The sequence below is a fragment of the Aquarana catesbeiana genome, linkage group LG04, assembly GCF_042186555.1.
Source record: "Aquarana catesbeiana isolate 2022-GZ linkage group LG04, ASM4218655v1, whole genome shotgun sequence".
In the NCBI taxonomy this organism is placed as follows: Eukaryota; Metazoa; Chordata; class Amphibia; order Anura; family Ranidae; genus Aquarana; species Aquarana catesbeiana.
In genome coordinates, this window is record NC_133327.1 from 449,082,654 (window position 1) to 449,099,537 (window position 16,884).

The 16,884-nt window shown below is 45.1% G+C and overlaps 1 protein-coding gene across 1 annotated transcript in view; it reads left to right on the forward strand.

Moving 5' to 3' along the window:
- The first annotated feature begins 14,793 nt into the window (after window positions 1–14,793).
- Window positions 14,794–16,884, forward strand: part of PACRG (parkin coregulated) — an 803,955-nt gene continuing 801,864 nt past the window's right edge. Inside the window, exon 1 of the mRNA XM_073627473.1 lies at window positions 14,794–15,115. Within this exon, the coding sequence (XP_073483574.1) occupies window positions 15,002–15,115 (114 nt within the window). The 5' untranslated portion in view covers window positions 14,794–15,001. The remainder of the gene's footprint in view (window positions 15,116–16,884) is intronic.

Below are 16,884 nucleotides of genomic sequence, written 5' to 3' on the forward strand. Positions count from 1 at the left end.
CTGGAATTTACACAGCTTTTAGTTTATGACTGCCTATGTCAGTACAAAACCCCCCCAAATGACCCCATTTTGGAAAGTAGACACCCCAAGGAAATTGCTGAGAGGCATGTTGAGCCCATTAAACATTACATTTTTTTGTCCCAAGTGATTGACTAATGATTAAAAAAAAAAAAATTTTACTAAAAGTTGTCACTAAATGATATATTGCTCACACATGCCATAGTTATATGTGAAATTGCGCCCCAAAATACATTTAGCTACTTCTCCTGAGTATGGGGATACCGCATGTGTGGGACTTTTTGGGAGTCTAGCTGCGTATAGGGCCCTGAAAATCAAGCACTGCATTCAGGATTTCTAAGGGCGTAAATTTTTGACTTCACTCCTCACTACCTATCACAGTTTTGAAGGCCATAAAATGCCAAGATGGCACAAAACCCCCCCAAATGACCCGATTTTGGAAAGTAGACACCCCAAGATATTTGCTGAGAGGCATGTTGAGTCCATGGAATATTTTATATTTTGACACAAGTTGCGGGAATATTGCAAACTTTTTTTTTTTTTTGCACAAAGTTGTCACTAAATGATATATTGCTCAAACAAGCCATGGGCATACGTGGAAAAAAAATCCTAATAAGTGTATACTGTATCAATTGGTTTGCGTTAAAGTTATAGCGTCTATATGTCATATATACTGGAATTTACGCAGCTTTTACTTTTTCACTATCACATTTCTTGAGGTGATGAAATACCAGGGCAGTACAAACATCCCCCAAATGAACCCTTTTTTGAAAGTTGACACCCCAAGGTATTTGCTGAGAGGCATGGAAAATTGTATTTTTTCCCACAAGTTTTTGGAAAATTACAAAAATAAATTCTTTTTTTCTTACACAAAGTTGTCACTTAAATGATATATTTCTCACACATGCCATGGGTATGTGTGGAATTACACCCCAAAAGACATCCTGATACTTCTCCTGAGTACGGAGATACCACATGTGTGGGACTTTTTGGGAGCCTAGCCGCGTACGGGGCCCCGAAACCAAGCACCGCCTTCAGGATTTCTAAGTTCCAGTTTTGAAGGCCATAAAATGCCAAGATGGCACAACCCCCCCCCCCCCCCCCCAATGACCACATTTTGGAAAGTAGATGCCCCAAGCTATTTGCTAAGAGGCATGTTGAGTCCATGGAATATTTTATATTTTGCCACAAGTTGCAAGAAAATGACAAACTTTTTTTTTTTTGCACAAAGTTGTTAGTAAATGATATATTGCTCACACAGGCCATGGGCATATGTGGAATTGCACCCCAAAATACATTCTGCTGATTCTCCTGAGTACGGGGATACCACATGTGTGGGATTTTTTGGGAGCCTAGCCGCGTACGGGGCCTGGAAAACCAAGCACCGCCTTCAGGATTTCTATGGGCGTAAATTTTTGATTTCACTCCTCGCTACCTATCACAGTTTTGAAGGCCATAAAATGCCCAGATGGCACAACCCCCCCCCCCCCCCATGACCCTTTTTTGGAACGTAGACCCCCAAGCTATAATAGCGGTGCTAGTACTTCTCTGCTCCATGGAGCCCTGCGGTTCCTGCACCTCAACAGCAGAAGACAATTGGGGTCTGGTACACCTGACCTTGGCAGGGACCACAACTCCATCGTCAGAGCTATCTGTCATGGAGCCGCTGTCATCTACAGGATCATATTCTGAGCCTGAATTTGACAGATGAGTGACTTCCTCTTCACTATCTGTCATGCTCAGAAACGTGTAGGCCTCTTCATTAGTGTACCTTCGATTTGCCATTTTGGGCTCTAAATTTAGTGGTACACTAGTGAGACTCACAGGTAAAAAAGCTCCTGACTGTTAGCGACTGTATCAAAACGCTACCAAAAAAACTGTTTGCAGGGATCAGGCCTGACTCTGCGAATGCTGCAGTTATGTGTGTTTAGTGTTTTGTAAGTGACAGTGATCGATCGATACTGCACTTGGGTGGCCTGGGCAGGGCTGGGCCGAGGGGCAAAACCCAGGTGCTAGCAGGTATCTGGGCTGATCCTGCTAACATTGCGTTTTTGGGAACCCTAAACTGCTGGGGATGCTAGTATAGATCTGATCAGATCAGATATTGATCCGTTGAGATACTATACCACTAAGGGAGGTGTATGCTGCGTGCGTGGGTGTTAGCGGTACTGATGCTAACCTGACACTGCCTGGGGTGACGCAGACCAGGCGATCAGGGGGTTAAACCTTTATTAGGTAATAAACAGCGGGTGCCCTGAAACTATAAAAAACAAACTAACCAGCGTCACCCGTAACAGTTATACAGTGATGACTGGTGAAAGGGTTAGCTATGGGGCAATCAGGGGGTTAAAACCTTTATTAGGTAGTATATGGGGGGTCCCTGGCGCTATAAAATGCTGATGGCGAACCTAAATACTTACTTGCCTAACTAGTGTCACCTGTGACACTAATACAGCGATCAGAAAAACGATTGCTTAGTGACACTGGCGACGGAGGGTGATCATGGGGTTAAACCTTTATTAGGGGGTTTAGGGGGGTATCCTAGACCTAAAGGGGGCTAATACTAACTGCCCTACCACATAAACTTACACCAATGCGATAATCAGTAAAAAAAAAAAAAAAAAAGCTATTGGTGTCACTGTGACAGGGGGTACAGGGGGGTGATTGGGGGGTGATGGGGGGTGAAAAGTGTGCCTAGAGTGTTCTACTGTACGTGTGGTGTTTGGTGCACTTACTTGATGCCTTCTCTCCTCGGCTCCAGAACGAAAAAGACCGACACGAGGAGAGATGACATCACTTCCTCTGCCGCTGTTTACATTACAGAGGCAGAGGAAGATTGTCATTCGTTGGGAGCGATTGCGAGGGGGTGGCCACGAATGAGTGGCTTCCCCCTCAGCATTGATCGCTCCCCTAACGATGCCGACCGCCTCGGGCACCGGGAGTGGGCGCAATGCGCCCCCCGCCCGCTGGAGGAAAATCACGTACCAGGTACGTGATTTTGCCTGCCCGTGCCATTCTGCCGCAGTATATCTGCGTTAGGCAGTCGGCAAGTGATTAAGAAAGTGTAAACACTGAACCATATAAAAAATCACATGTAGGTGTTGGCGCTAAACACATACAAAATTAATGTGAACAATATTCAGAAAAAGCATTTGATGATTGAAAGAGCAAATAACTATATAAAGTCCAAAGTGACAATCCCAACACCATAAATAAATTAAATCTTCTGGTTTGATGTTCCTTCAAATAAAAGCTTCACCACGAGTGCTCATGAGATAGATGGCAACTCACCAAAGGTGTCTGACCACTTTTTACAGTAGGTCAAAATGCGCTTAGGTTGAATGGATCAGAGGAATCCTAGATATGCACCTCTCCACTGAGTGACCCTCTCCAGATGGCAGCTGAGGATATGGGAGCAGACTCCACCAAGGACACACAAAAAGCTCTCCTATGGTGTAGTAAGTTTTAATAAAAAAATATTTTAAAAGGTAACAAAAGATTTTGCTCTCACATGTGACTGTGCTATGCCCAGAACTAAGGTGTCTACAGCATGTGCGGTGGATATATCGGAATTGTGGCGGCGTACGGTCCACACAGTGTTCTGGATATACCAAAAGGATGTCGCATAGAGCACCCGGAAGTGACAAGCCTGCGCTTCTACGTACGTTTCACCGTACTGGCTTCATCAGGAAGTGACAAACTCCCATTTCCTGTTTGCTTTTATAATGCACAAAGGGGTGTGATTTACTAGACTCCACAAACATGGAAATTGGGGACAAAAAAGGAATTTACCCCATTTCTGGACATCGTCCGTCCATGCCACACACACCTACTAGACAATTGCAACTAACAATGATAACTATAAATTAATGAAAAAACTCTATGTAAAAATTAAACTCGTTTAAAATGACATAGATAGATAGGTTTAGGCTCTGGGGATATATAGACTGGAGCCTATATATCCACCGGGTCTCCATTTGGGAGACTCCCTTAGTCATATCTTGACCCCTCCAATAGGGGACGGACTTTGTCTATTCCCCAAAATCTAAGTAAAGAGGGATCTCTGTTATGCACTAATCTGGTTGGAAACACTGTGCTTTTTAAACCCTTTTTTTACGTTATTTACGTGTTCTCCGACCCTTTTGGCCAAGGTCCTGGTAGTTCGACCTATATATTATTACAAGGAGCCTAAGTCCCGGTGCTCTTCTGTAAATAAATTTAGGTTTTGGTGGAAGGATTTTTTCAAAGTGTGATCTCTCAATAATATAGGCCACCGTTTCCGGATGGCTTGCTCTACTTCCCTATAGTGTGAATTAAATCATGTAACAAATGCAAGATTAAACTGATCTCCTCCTTGATTCCTAGATTTTGGTACCAATAGGGTGTTTCTATCCATCTGTCCCAACTGTTCCCTAGTCTTAAGCAGTTGTTGTTTTCTATAGCTTTTTTCTAGGAACCTACCTATCAACATGCCTCTTTGGGCTTGATAATCTTCTCTCTTTTTACAATTCTGTTTTATTCTTAGAAACTATCCTTTTGGTATTGCTCTTACCCAATTGGGGTGGTGGCAACTTCGGGTCGAGATGTATCCATTGCAATCTGTTTCTTTGAAATATGTACGAGTCCCCAGGGACTTCCCTAACTTGTATATTTCTAAATCCAGAAAATGTATGAATGACTTATGCCAAGAGCTGGTGAATAGGGATGAGCCGAACACCCCCCGGTTCGGTTTGCACTAAAACAGGCAAAACATTTGGCAGAACACACGAACATGAATAATCAAAAGTGTTCATTTTAAAGGCTTATATGCAAGTTATTGTCATAAAAAGTGTTTGGGGACCTGGGTCCTGCCCCAGGGGACATTTATCAATGCAAAAAATATTTGTAAAAACGGCCGTTTTTTCAGGAGCAGTGATTTTTTTAATGCTTAAAGTGAAACTATAAAAATGAAATATTCCTTTAAATATTGTGCCTTGGGGGTGTCTATAGTATGCCTGTAAAGTGGCGCATTTTTCCCATGTTTAGAACAGTTCCACAGCAAAATGACATTTCTAAAGGAAAAATTGTCATTTTAAAACCGATTGCGGCTGTAATTAAATGCCGGGTCTCCGCAATATAGATAAAACTCATTAAAAAAAGAGCATGGGGTCCTCCCCAGGTCATTACCCTTATCCGAGCACGCAACCTGGCAGGCTGCAGGAAAAGAGGGGGAGGAACGAGAGAGCGCCCCCCTCCTGAACCGTACCAGGCCATATGCCCTCAACATGGGGAGGGTACTTTGGTGTAGCCCCCCAAAGAACCTTGTCCACATGTTGATGGGGACAAGGGCCTCATCCCCACAACCTATGCCCAGTGGGGTTTGTGGGCGGGGGGCTTATCACAATCTGGAAGCCCCCTTTAACAAGGGGACCCCCAGATCCTGGCCTCCCCCCCCCAGTGTGAAATGGTAACGGGGTACAAAGGTACCCCTACAATTTCACAAAAAAGGTGTCAAAATGTTAAAAACAACAAGACACAGCTTGGGGGCAAGTCCTTTATTAAAAAATAAAAATGTCCCACAATGTCCATTCATCTTCTTCTTCACGCTGCGACGGACCTAAAAAGAAAAACAAATCTGCAATCCTCCTCTATGGGAGTCTCCCGCCGTGTGACGCTTTATCGTCTTTAACAGTTCTTATATAACTGAGGGCGGGGCCACTCGGTGACATATCTGGGTGACCCTGCCCCCCTCTGATGCCACGGGAAAGCCATAGGAAAGTCCCTGTGGCACCAGAGGGGACGGAGCCACCCGGTGACGTAAACGGATGACCCCCGCTCCCCTCTGATGCCATGGGGAAGCCATAGGGAAGTCCCCATGGCATCAGATGGGGTGGGGTCACCCAGGTACGTCACCGGGTGGAACCCCCCTCAGTTATATAAGAACTGTCATCAGCGAAGAAGCATCACACGGCGGGGGCCTCCCATAGAGGAGGATCAGTTGCGTTTTTTTTTTTTCTTTTTGGTCCGTCGCAGCGAGATAGAAGAAGATGAATGGACATAGCTGGACATTTTTATTTTTGTATTTTTTAATAAAGGACTTGTCTCCCCAAGCTGTGTCTTGTCGTTTTTAACATTTTGACACTTTTTTTGTGAAATAGTAGGGATACTACCGTTACCATTTCTCACTGGGGGCCAGGATCTGGGGGTCCCCTTGTTAAAGGGGGCTTCCAGATTCTGATAAGCCCTCTGCCCGCAGACTCCCCACAACCACCGGGCAAGGGTTGTGGGGATGAGGCCCTTGTCCCCATCAACATGGGGACAAGGTGCTTTGCGGGGCTATCCCAAACCCCCCTTCCCATGTTGAGGGCATGTGGCCTAGTACAGTTCAGGAGGGGGGGGCGCTCTCTCATTCCTCCCCCTCTTTTCCTACAGCCTGCCAGGTTGCGTGCTCGGATAAGGGTCTGGTATGGATTTTAGGGGGACCCCCACACAATTTCTTTTTTTTAATTTTGGTTCGGAGTTCCCCTTAATATTCATACCAGACCCAAAGGCCTGGTAATGGACTGGGGGGATCCCATGCTCTTTTTTTCAATGAGTTTTATCTATATTGCGGAGACCCGACAATTCATTACAGCCGCGATCAGTTTTAAATTACAATTTTTCCTTTAGAAATGTCATTTTGCTGTGGTACTGTTCTAAACATGGGGAAAATACGCCACTTTACAGGCATACTATAGACACCCCCTAGACTCAATATTTAAAGGAATATTTCATTTTTATTGTTTCACTTTAAGCATTAAAAAAATCACTGCCACAAATACCACAGAGGCAGGGCCGAAACTGGGGGGGCCAGGGGAACGCCTGCCCAAGGTGGCGCATCTAGGGGGGCACCACCAGGGGTTCGCCCCCACCTGCACTGGGAACTGCTGCTCTCAGGGTGTCACTGCTGCCCAATCAAGTGTAATGGACAGGCAAGTCTCCCTCCTAGTCCTGCCAGTGCCCAAACAGCCTATGTCTTTTCTGCGTGAGGCATCCCAGAGAAGGGGAGGCTTCAAAGAAGGCCTTGGATTGGACGGTGGGGTGCAGAGGAGGCCCTGGACTGGGGGGTACAAATGAGGCCCTGGACTGGGGCCTGGGCTGGGGGGTGCAGTGAAGGCCCTGGGCTGAGTGGGGGTGCAGAGGAGGCTCTGGGCTAAGGGGGGTTAGTAGAGGCCCTGGCCTGGAGAGTTCAGTGAAGGCCCTGGGCTGATGGGGGGTGCAGAGGAAGCCCTGGGCTGGGGGGTGCAGAGGAGGCCCTGGGCTGGGGGGTGCAGAGGAGGTCCTGGGCTGGAGGTGCACTGGAGGTGCTGGAGTGGGGGTGCGCGGGAGGCCCTGGACTAGGAGGGGGATACACAGGAGGCCCTGGACTGGGGGATGTACACTGGAGGCCCTGGATTGTGGGGTGTAGATGAGGCCCTGGACTTGAAAAGTGGGGTTGATAAAGGACCTGGATTCGGAGAGCAGGGTGCAGAGGAGGCTCTTAACTTTGGGTGGGCTGTAAAGGAGGCATTAGACTAGGAGAGGAGTGCAAAGGAGACCCTGGACTAGGGGGGGGTGGCTGCAGAGGAGGCCATCGACTAGGAAATGGTGGTTAGTGTGGTAAAGGCCCCTAGATGGGGGGGAGATACAAGGGAGATACTGGACTAGGTGAGGGGTTGCCTGGAGGTCCCAGATTAGGAGAGGGGGTGTCTGGAGACCCTGGACTAGGGAAGCAGGTGTCTGGATGCCCTGGACTATGAGAGGGGGATTGTGGAGGCCCTCTGGACTAGGAAAGAGGGTTCCTGAAGGACCTTCCAGCTTCAGGGAGCAAGAGCCTGGATCTAAAGCCTGGGCTGAGGAAGAGCCTGCCTGGGCCCCGGAGGGTGAGTTCACAACATAAACGGAGACATTTATCAATTGTCCCAAGTAATGTCAAGCAGGAGCAGAGAGACAGGTTGTGTGATAGTTTCATTAAAGGAAAAGTACAGCCAAAGCCTGTTTTCTATGCATGAAGGTAAAAACTCTTCTGTCTGCAGCAGCCCCCCCAGCCCCACCTAATTCTTAGCTGAGCCCCCTCTCGATCCAGTGATGTCCACAAGAGCGTTGGCTAAACCTGCTCGTCAACCAGCAAGTTGACGAGCAGGTTTAGATCCAGGACCAAGGGAGGGGTGAGATTCAACCTTATGCCTGCACACCTTGGGTCCGCCATGGCCGTTTTATCCGCTGCTCTGGAGGCTTTGAAAGGCTTACCCTAGTTACTTTTGCTGTCTTTTAACTTGTACCATGTGAGTTTAAATCTTGAAGGCTGTTTTTAATACTCCTTATGCACAAACATTTAGCGCCGCTATTTTGACTTTGTGTCATTATCCCAGATTGACTAGTAGTTAAAATTCATCTTTTATATTTGATCTTTTTAAGTGGCAGCTTCCACATACTCTGTATCTATCCAGAGGCGCAGTGGTGGTATTTTGAGTAGTGGCGCCTTTTTCTCAATTATACCCACAGGATTACATTTAGGACACATACCTGTCCAGGGTTCCCGCAATGACGGCACCCCAGCCAATTTTCAGCTGTCGAGTGCTGCCACCACCATGCCTAGTAAAGGAAACCGGCAGTGATGCCTTTTGGCTTCACAATCGGTTCCTTACTGCGCATGCATGCAGTGCGCTGCACTTTCTAATTGGCTCGGTGGCGAAGGAAGGAGGAGGGGGGCCGAACTTCCAAGGGACGGTGCCGTTGCGCCGTCTCCAGAAGTGAGACCTGTCAAAAACAGGTATGCGTTTCCCCCTTCCCCCTGAAAGGAGCCAAATGTGGCGCCGGGAGATAGATAAGCAGAAGTTCCAATTTTGATTGGAACTCCGCTTTAATTATTGTAACCTAGTAATCCTGTAACTAACTTCCTGCCCTAGGGTGACAAGTGTCCTGAGCAGTGTTGTCACCCTAGGATAGGGAGTGTGTTAGGACTACATAACACCTCCCTCTCTTCTCTATAACAGAAGTAGGTATATTGTAGTTCACAATAAGAGAAAGTATGGAACAATGCTAATACAGTTCAGAAAATGATAAGCTCATGGGATCTCTGGCTGGGTGAACAGATATTTTTGTTGTTGAGTAGACATAATAAAACACTTTGAATGGTACATTTAACAGACTAAAGGGAGCAAATAAAGGAAAATCATTGTTAGGCTATGTTTAAACTTGTGTCTAAACAACCATGCCTCTAAAAAATCATCCATGTTCAGATCACTTTCAGAGGTGTTTGACAGCAGGTGAGGAAGCAATATGACCCCATAAATGCTGCAGCAATGTGCATGCGGTTGTGGGGAATTCATGGTGCATCCCAATTTGCTTGAATGGGTCACATTCGGCAGGCAGTGCCACCACTGAATGCAACCCATTCAAACAAATAGATTTGGACAGTAGTGATAGTTTTTGCTCCAGGTATAAAGCAAAGCATGGCCACCATGGCATGTAGACACCTCTGTCCACTGCCTTTACAGCTTGGGTGGGGGTGCTAAAGACATGGCTCAACCACAGTTCTAACCAAGCCCTTAGAACAGCCTTTCTCAACCTTTTTAAATGCAACATGGAGGAAGCCCTTACCAGAAGACAGCAGGGACCTGTGGGATTGCGCAGTGCGACAAGTGCATGTGCAGTAGGGAACCAGGCTGTGTAGCCGCAAGGCTTCACTTCCTGATTCCCTTACCGAAGATGACATCGCGGGCGCCCTAGACAGGTAAGTGTCCATATTTTAAATCAGCAGCTGCAGTATTTGTAGTTGCTGACTGAAAAAAAAAAAAAATCGTTAGGACCTCCGTTTTAAGAATGAATGCAATCCAAGTGCATGTCTTGTGTTTTGCCATGATTTTAAAGTGATTTGAAATCATGGGCAGAATCGTGCTGATTCTGCCTGTGGTTTCAAGTCGCCTAAGGTCCCTTTAACACTGACGTGTAGTAGACACCTTGGAAGAAATGAGCATTTCTGCAAATGCGCAAAAAATGTACACCATGCTTGTGGTGCTTTTGTTTCTTAATGGCACCCCAAAGGCTTGTTGCAGTCTTGCAACACAACACACGCTTGGCTCAGGGCCAAAATTTGGTACGTGAACTTTTTTAGCTCGGTTTTGGACCGGTGCCACTCAAAAAGAAATGCTAATGAGGTTTAATGTTTATAAATGTAAAGTTATGCACTTGGGGTTTAAGAATATGCATGCATCATACATACTAGGGGGAGAACAACTGGGGAAATCCATAGTGGAGAAGGATCTGGGGGTTTTGGTAGATCATAAGCTCAATAATAGCATGCAATGCCAAGCTGCGGTTTCCAGAGTGAGCAAAATCCTTTCTTGTATTAGGAGAGGTATGGACAGCAGAAAGAGAGAGATATCAATTTTTCATTGTACAAATCATTAGTGAGACCTCATCTGAAATATAGAGGGAAGCGTGAACCGCGCCTGGATGATCAATATTAAGTGATCACTGCTGCTATCAAAATTGAGAGAATTCAATGTATGTTTATATTATCGGGATGACAGCGCTGTGCAAGAGGGAGCTGTTTGTTTTCACTTCTCTATTTGTGTTTCAATAATTAAAAATGTTAATGTTGCAATTATTTTGCATGTGGATAGTTACTGTGTTACAACTCTTAAATACTCTGTGTTTAGATATAAATATAAACCACAGTGGGTATGTGAGATCGTGTCCTTCCACATATAAATACCAGCGTGTTGGTGTAAAATTATACTATACAAAACATACAATGTATCAAAAAGGCTTGTGTGCAAATCCTATCATATAAACCAACAAAATCTTAAAGTGCTCTTCTGTAAAAAAAAAAAACAATCTATATATCCACATTTAAATTAAGAAGCATAGACACTATATTACCAAAAGTATTGGGACACCTGCCTTTACACAAACTTTAATGGCATCCCAGTCTTAGTCCGTAGGGTTCAAGCCCAGAGTTGGCCCACCCTTTGCAGCTATAACGGCTTCAACTCTTTTGGGAAGGCTGTCCACAAGGTTTAGGAGTGTGTCTATGGGAATGTTTGACCATTCTTCCAGAAGTGCATTTGTGAGGTCAGGCACTGATGTTGGATGAGGCCTGGCTCGCAGTCTCTGCTCTAATTCATCCCAAAGGTGTTCTATCGGGTTGAGGTCAGGACTCTGTGCAGGCCAGTCAAGTTCCTCCACCCCAAACTCGATCATCCATGTCTTCATGGACCTTGCTTGTTGAGTTATTTTCCTTTAAGGTCATTACAGAGGACAAGGGGGCACTCTTTACATTTGTAGGAAAAGAGATTTTGTTTCCAAATACGGAAAGGTTTCTTCACAGTAAGGCTCCATTCACACTAGCGCGTTTTTTGATGCATTTTGCATTTTGCAGAAATGCATGGGAATTTTTTAACATGGGTTCCTATGGAACATGTTCACATCAATGCTTTTTTGTATCTCTGCGTTTTTGGAAAGGGTCGGGGACTTTTTTCATGCAAAAAGCAGCGTTTTGCATGTAATGGATTTCAATGGACAAGCATCAAAAACGCAAGTGCACCGTTTTTGCAGCGTTTTTGCAGCGTTTTTGCCGTTTTTTATTTTTTTTTTTTTTGTAATTTTTTTTAAGACTGTAAAAAAAAATGAAAAAAAAAAAAAAAAAACGCAAAACGCAAATCGCGGCAAAAACGCCGCAAAAACGCTACAAAAACGCTGCTCAAAAACGTGCCAAGCATGAAAAAAAAACCTCCAAAAACGCTCAAAAGCAACATGCATAGGTGTGAATCCAGCCTAAGGCTGGATTCACACCTATGCATTTTTAGTGCTTTTTGCATTTTGCAGATTTGCACAACAGAACATGTTCCATAGGAAACCATGGTAAATGGACTGTAGTACAAATCTGCAAAATGCACTAAAAATGCATAGGTGTGAATCCAGCCTTAGGCTGGGTTCACACCTACGCATTCTTTTTTTAGTGCATTTTCAGTTTTGCTAAATCACACTACAGTCCATTTAACATGGTTTCCTATGGGTCACGTTCACATCTATGCATTTTATGGAAAGGGCCAGGGACTTTTTTCTGGTTTTTGGTTCCATAAACTTCAATGGATTAAAAACGTGTATTGAAAAATGCAAAATGCACCTGGAATATGCAAACTACAACCTGCATAGCTGTGAACCAGGCCTTATGCAGGTTGCAGTTTGCATTTTTCATTGCATGCTTTTGATCCATTGAAGTATATGGAACCAAAAACCATAAAAAAAAGTCCCTGGCCCTTTCCATAAAATGCACAGATGTGAACTACATCCATAGGAAACCATGTTAAATGGACTGTATTGTGTTTCTGCATAGGTGTGAACCAGGCCTTAGTGTACATCAGTGGTCATCAACCCTGTCCTCAGGGCCCACTAACAGGCCAGGTTTGCAAGATAACTGAAATACATCACAGGTGATATCATTTGCTGCTCAGTGATTGCAGTATTCTAGTCTGCATCTCCCCAAGGTAATACATAAAACCTGGCCTGCTAGTGGACCCTGAGGACAGGGTTGATGACCACTGCTGTACATAATATAACTAGATACTAAGAGCATTTTCACACTGAGGCACTAACAAAAAAAAGGGCCTGAAAAGCTCATGAAAACATATTCCCATTAAAACCAACAAATGCTTTCACACTGGGATGGTGCGCTGGCAGGGAGGTGAAAAAACACCTGCAAGCAGCATCTTTGGAGCATGTTTGGAGTGCTAAAAAAGTGTCTCAAAGGTGCCCCACTCCATTGAACTGAATGGGAAGCACGTCAAATTGGTTCTTGAAGCAGTTTGAGTCACATGACCTTCAAAAAATTGCACCGCTAACGTCTCAAAAGCGCCCCAAAAGCGCTCTGTGTTTTATGGGCAGTTTTCAAGTGCCTCGGTGTGAAAGGGCTCTAACATTTATAGGTAAAGTTGATCAGGGGGATTATCTGATTGCCTCTCGGGGGGGGGGGGGGGATCAGGAAGGATTTTTTCCCCTGCTGTAGCAAACTGGAGCATGCTTTGGTGGGTTTTTTCACCTTCCTCTGGATCAACTGTGGGTATAGGTGTGTTATTTATATATATATATATATATATATATATATATATATATATATATATATACACACACACACGCAGGGCTGGTGCAAGGATTTTTGACACCCTAGGCGAAACCTCATTTTGCCGTCCCCCCGGATCCACCCCTGACCCCACCCCCTTTGCCCTGCCCATGTATACCCCACCTTTATAATGAAGCACACATCAAATGCAGGAAAGACAAAGAACAGCGCCCTCTAATGCCCTGTACACACGACCGGTTTTGCCATAGGAATAAACTCTGAAAGTTTTTCCGACGGAGTTCCGACGGAATTCTGCTCAAGCTGTCTTGCATACACACGGTCACACCAAATTCTGACCGTCCATGATGTACAACACATATGACGGGACTAGAAAACGGAAGTTCAAAAGCCAGTAGCCAATAGCTTCCGTCTTGTACTTGCTTCAGGGCATGCGTCGTTTTTGGTGCGTCAGAACAGCATACAGACGAGCGTTTTTTCGGATAGTAATTTATTCCGTTGGAAAAATATAGAACATGTTCTCTATCTAAATCCGCCTAAATTTTCGACAGAAAAAGTCATACACACGGTCGGAATATACGATGAAAAGCTCCCATCAGACTCTTTCTGTCGGAAATTCTGCTCATGTGTACGTGGTATGAGTGCAGCAAGTTAATTATTTTAATTGTTAAAAATAAGCATGGGAACACTCACAAATGAGCGACATTTGCCAGCATAGGTGTATCATATGTGTGTTCATCTGCACTGTCCCTGGGTGAAGCCTGGCGTCACTGATTGATGATGATAATCTGTTGTCCGGCCACTATCCGGCTGCACTGTTGGCTCACAGCGCTTTTGAACCGGCAGCCTTCTAAAGACAGCATATTATTCTCCCCACACGGACATACTGATTTGTGTAGACTTGTTTTATTGCCCAGCCCATTCCATCTTGCTAGTGATACACAGCTATATCCAGAGTGTGCCATATTACCCTGTTGTTTGTAGCCCATAAAATACAGCCTCACCAGCGCCCATCAATGCAGCCTACCAGTGCCCATTAATGAATGTTGACTTGCTTCCATTCATTCAGGAGTAGGGACACAGTCCTGCACCGCCGCTGCGCCTCTGACACTTTGTGCGAACGGAGCGGTGGCTTCCTGCTGATGTGGAGACTTAGTTGCTTGCTGCAGAGAGAAGAGAGTAGGAACACCAGTGGCCGGGCGCCCTAGGCAGCTGCCTAGTTTGTCTAGTGGTAGCACCGGCCCTGTGTGTGTGTGTATGTATATGTATATATATATATATATATATATTTTCTTTTATTGGGTGAACTACATGTACTTTTTTTTGTAATATGTAATAAAAGAGCAGAAAACACAATGCAGCAGTGTCGCTAAAGTGTGAAGAGAGCTGTGGTTACACACACTTCAATTCCCTGTATATTGCTGAGTATTTCGATCCAATATTTACTAACCCGTCTAGTTGGGTGGAACTAAGGCCTGAACTATCACACTGCAAACTCCTCATCTCCTAAGCCACACAGCCGTACTTTCTATGTACAATGTATCTCTCTCTCTACGATAACATAAGGACACATCCCCGCTGACTGATGTGCGACATTGTAACGTTCGTCCTCAATCCTGACCATGACGGTCACCTATCACACCCGCTCCCCAATCTCCAATATTACATCCAATACAAGTATACAGCGCATGCGCGGGTCCCGTGTAGTACGGCGGGAGGACGCGGAATAAGGCCTCATCACACATGCTGCGTAACAAGCATTGTTGATATGTCGCCTAGCAACGACGGGCAGCGTGTTCCGTTGTTGCTGTGACAACGGATGTAAACATCAGTAAGAGGCTACCACTGTTCACCTGTGTTCCGCCGGTTACACTCCATAGAGAATTCTCTCCTCTGGAAAAAATGGTGATTGAGACCAACACCGGGAAGGCTGCCCAGTCCGAGCACACCAAGGGCAAAGCCAGCACGGCTTCTTCTGAGGGTTTCACCGTTAGAGCCATGATGAAGAATTCAACCGTAAGTGGCAATGATGTGTTATGATTAATAGTGAAATGTGACTGGAGTTCAGATGTTGGAGGTAAACCTGTACATTTATGTGCTATAATTCACAGTGCTGGGAAGCATTCATTCCATGGAGGCTCATTTTATTAAAGTGTCTCTAAACCCTTAGGGCAGCTGAGGGGTGGTAAAATCCAACGATTGAGCCGCCCTTTTACTGCCCCACAACCGCTCCCCCTTAATCTGCAGGTGCAGTAATTATACCCCCTGTCACGTTTACGCTCGCTGAGCATAACCCTTCCAAGTAAATGGAGCTGTTCTGCAAGATCCCCGCAGATGCAGTGCGTTAGCGTGGGGTTCAATAGGTGAAGGCAGGCAGAGGGGAGATGCAGCACCCCCTCACCAATGTCAAATGATCTGCTTTGGAATCACTCTTCAGTGACCAAATTAGGTGTGAACAAGCCGTGAAACAAAAATGGAATATGTTGCAGCTTACCTGTCCTCAGGCTACTGTAGGTGCACCTCTGTGCGTTTTTTAATGTGTTTGCAGATCAGCAGAAATACACCACAATCCATTTAACATTAATTTCTATGGGTCTCATTCACATCTAATGCAGTTTCCTGCAGTGCGATTTGGGAAAAAGTGCATATTTGGCTCCATAGACTTCAATGGAACCACATCAAAAATGGATGTACATGACTTTTGGTGTATTTTTGGTAGGGTTTTGTGTTTAACAACCAGTCTCTTCCTCATAAAAAAAAAAAAACAAAAAAACAAAAAAAAAGAAATCCCAGAGAAAACATGAAAATGCATAACAAATACACCAAAAATGATTTAACATACACACTTTCACCTGGCGATCCCGTGTTAGGGCTCCTCTATGGAGAAGAAGAAACACTCTTGGACAGCAGCCCTGTCTGCAGAAGGTAGTGTTAGGGCTCATTCACATGGGCATATGCATAGTTTCTGCATGGAACAGTTCTTGCTGACAGAGCTAGCAGAAAATCCTGCTAAAATTCATGTTTAGGGGTCATTCACATGGTCTGGCAAAATGATAGAAACCATACATGTTTGGCAGGAAGTCCTGCTGGCTAATGCAACCCATGCAAACCAATGGGGCTGTGCTGCAACCGCTAACTAAACACTTGGTTGCAACATGGTATTTTTTAATAGAAAATCCCAGTTTAGCTAAAAGAAATAAAAAGAACAGTTATTGAGGGGGCAGATATCACCTTCTAGGTGCCTACTCTTGGAAAAGCAATCCACCATGAATCACTTTTCAGAGGAACGGTATAGTGTGAAACAGGCCTTAGTACATACAGTAGTTCACAAAAGTGTTACAAAGTCTCAGGTGTGAATGGGGGGCAGGTGTGTTAAATTTGGTGTTATCATTCTCCATAGGTGTGCGCAGCCTAAATGACGTATTTATTGGCCCTTCCCCACTCTCAATCCTGAAACTGGGATGGGGCATGGGGTGGATTGGATGGCCTGGTAGCAAGGGGAATCTGCATTGCACATAGGGATTAGGGTGTGCCCAGGCACCTCCGGCACACCCTGTGTGCATGCCTATGTCGTTCTCACTCTCTCATACTGGTCACTGGAAGTTCAACATGGCACTTCATGGCAAAGAACTCTCTAAGTGACACAAAATGGCCTAAATAGTGTAGACTAAATCACATGGTCAACCCCAGGGGTCACAGTCCCCAAAAAAAGGGGCGCAAAAGAAGAGAACTATAAGCATACAATTGTACATGAATGTATATAAAAACATGTATCACAAAAATAA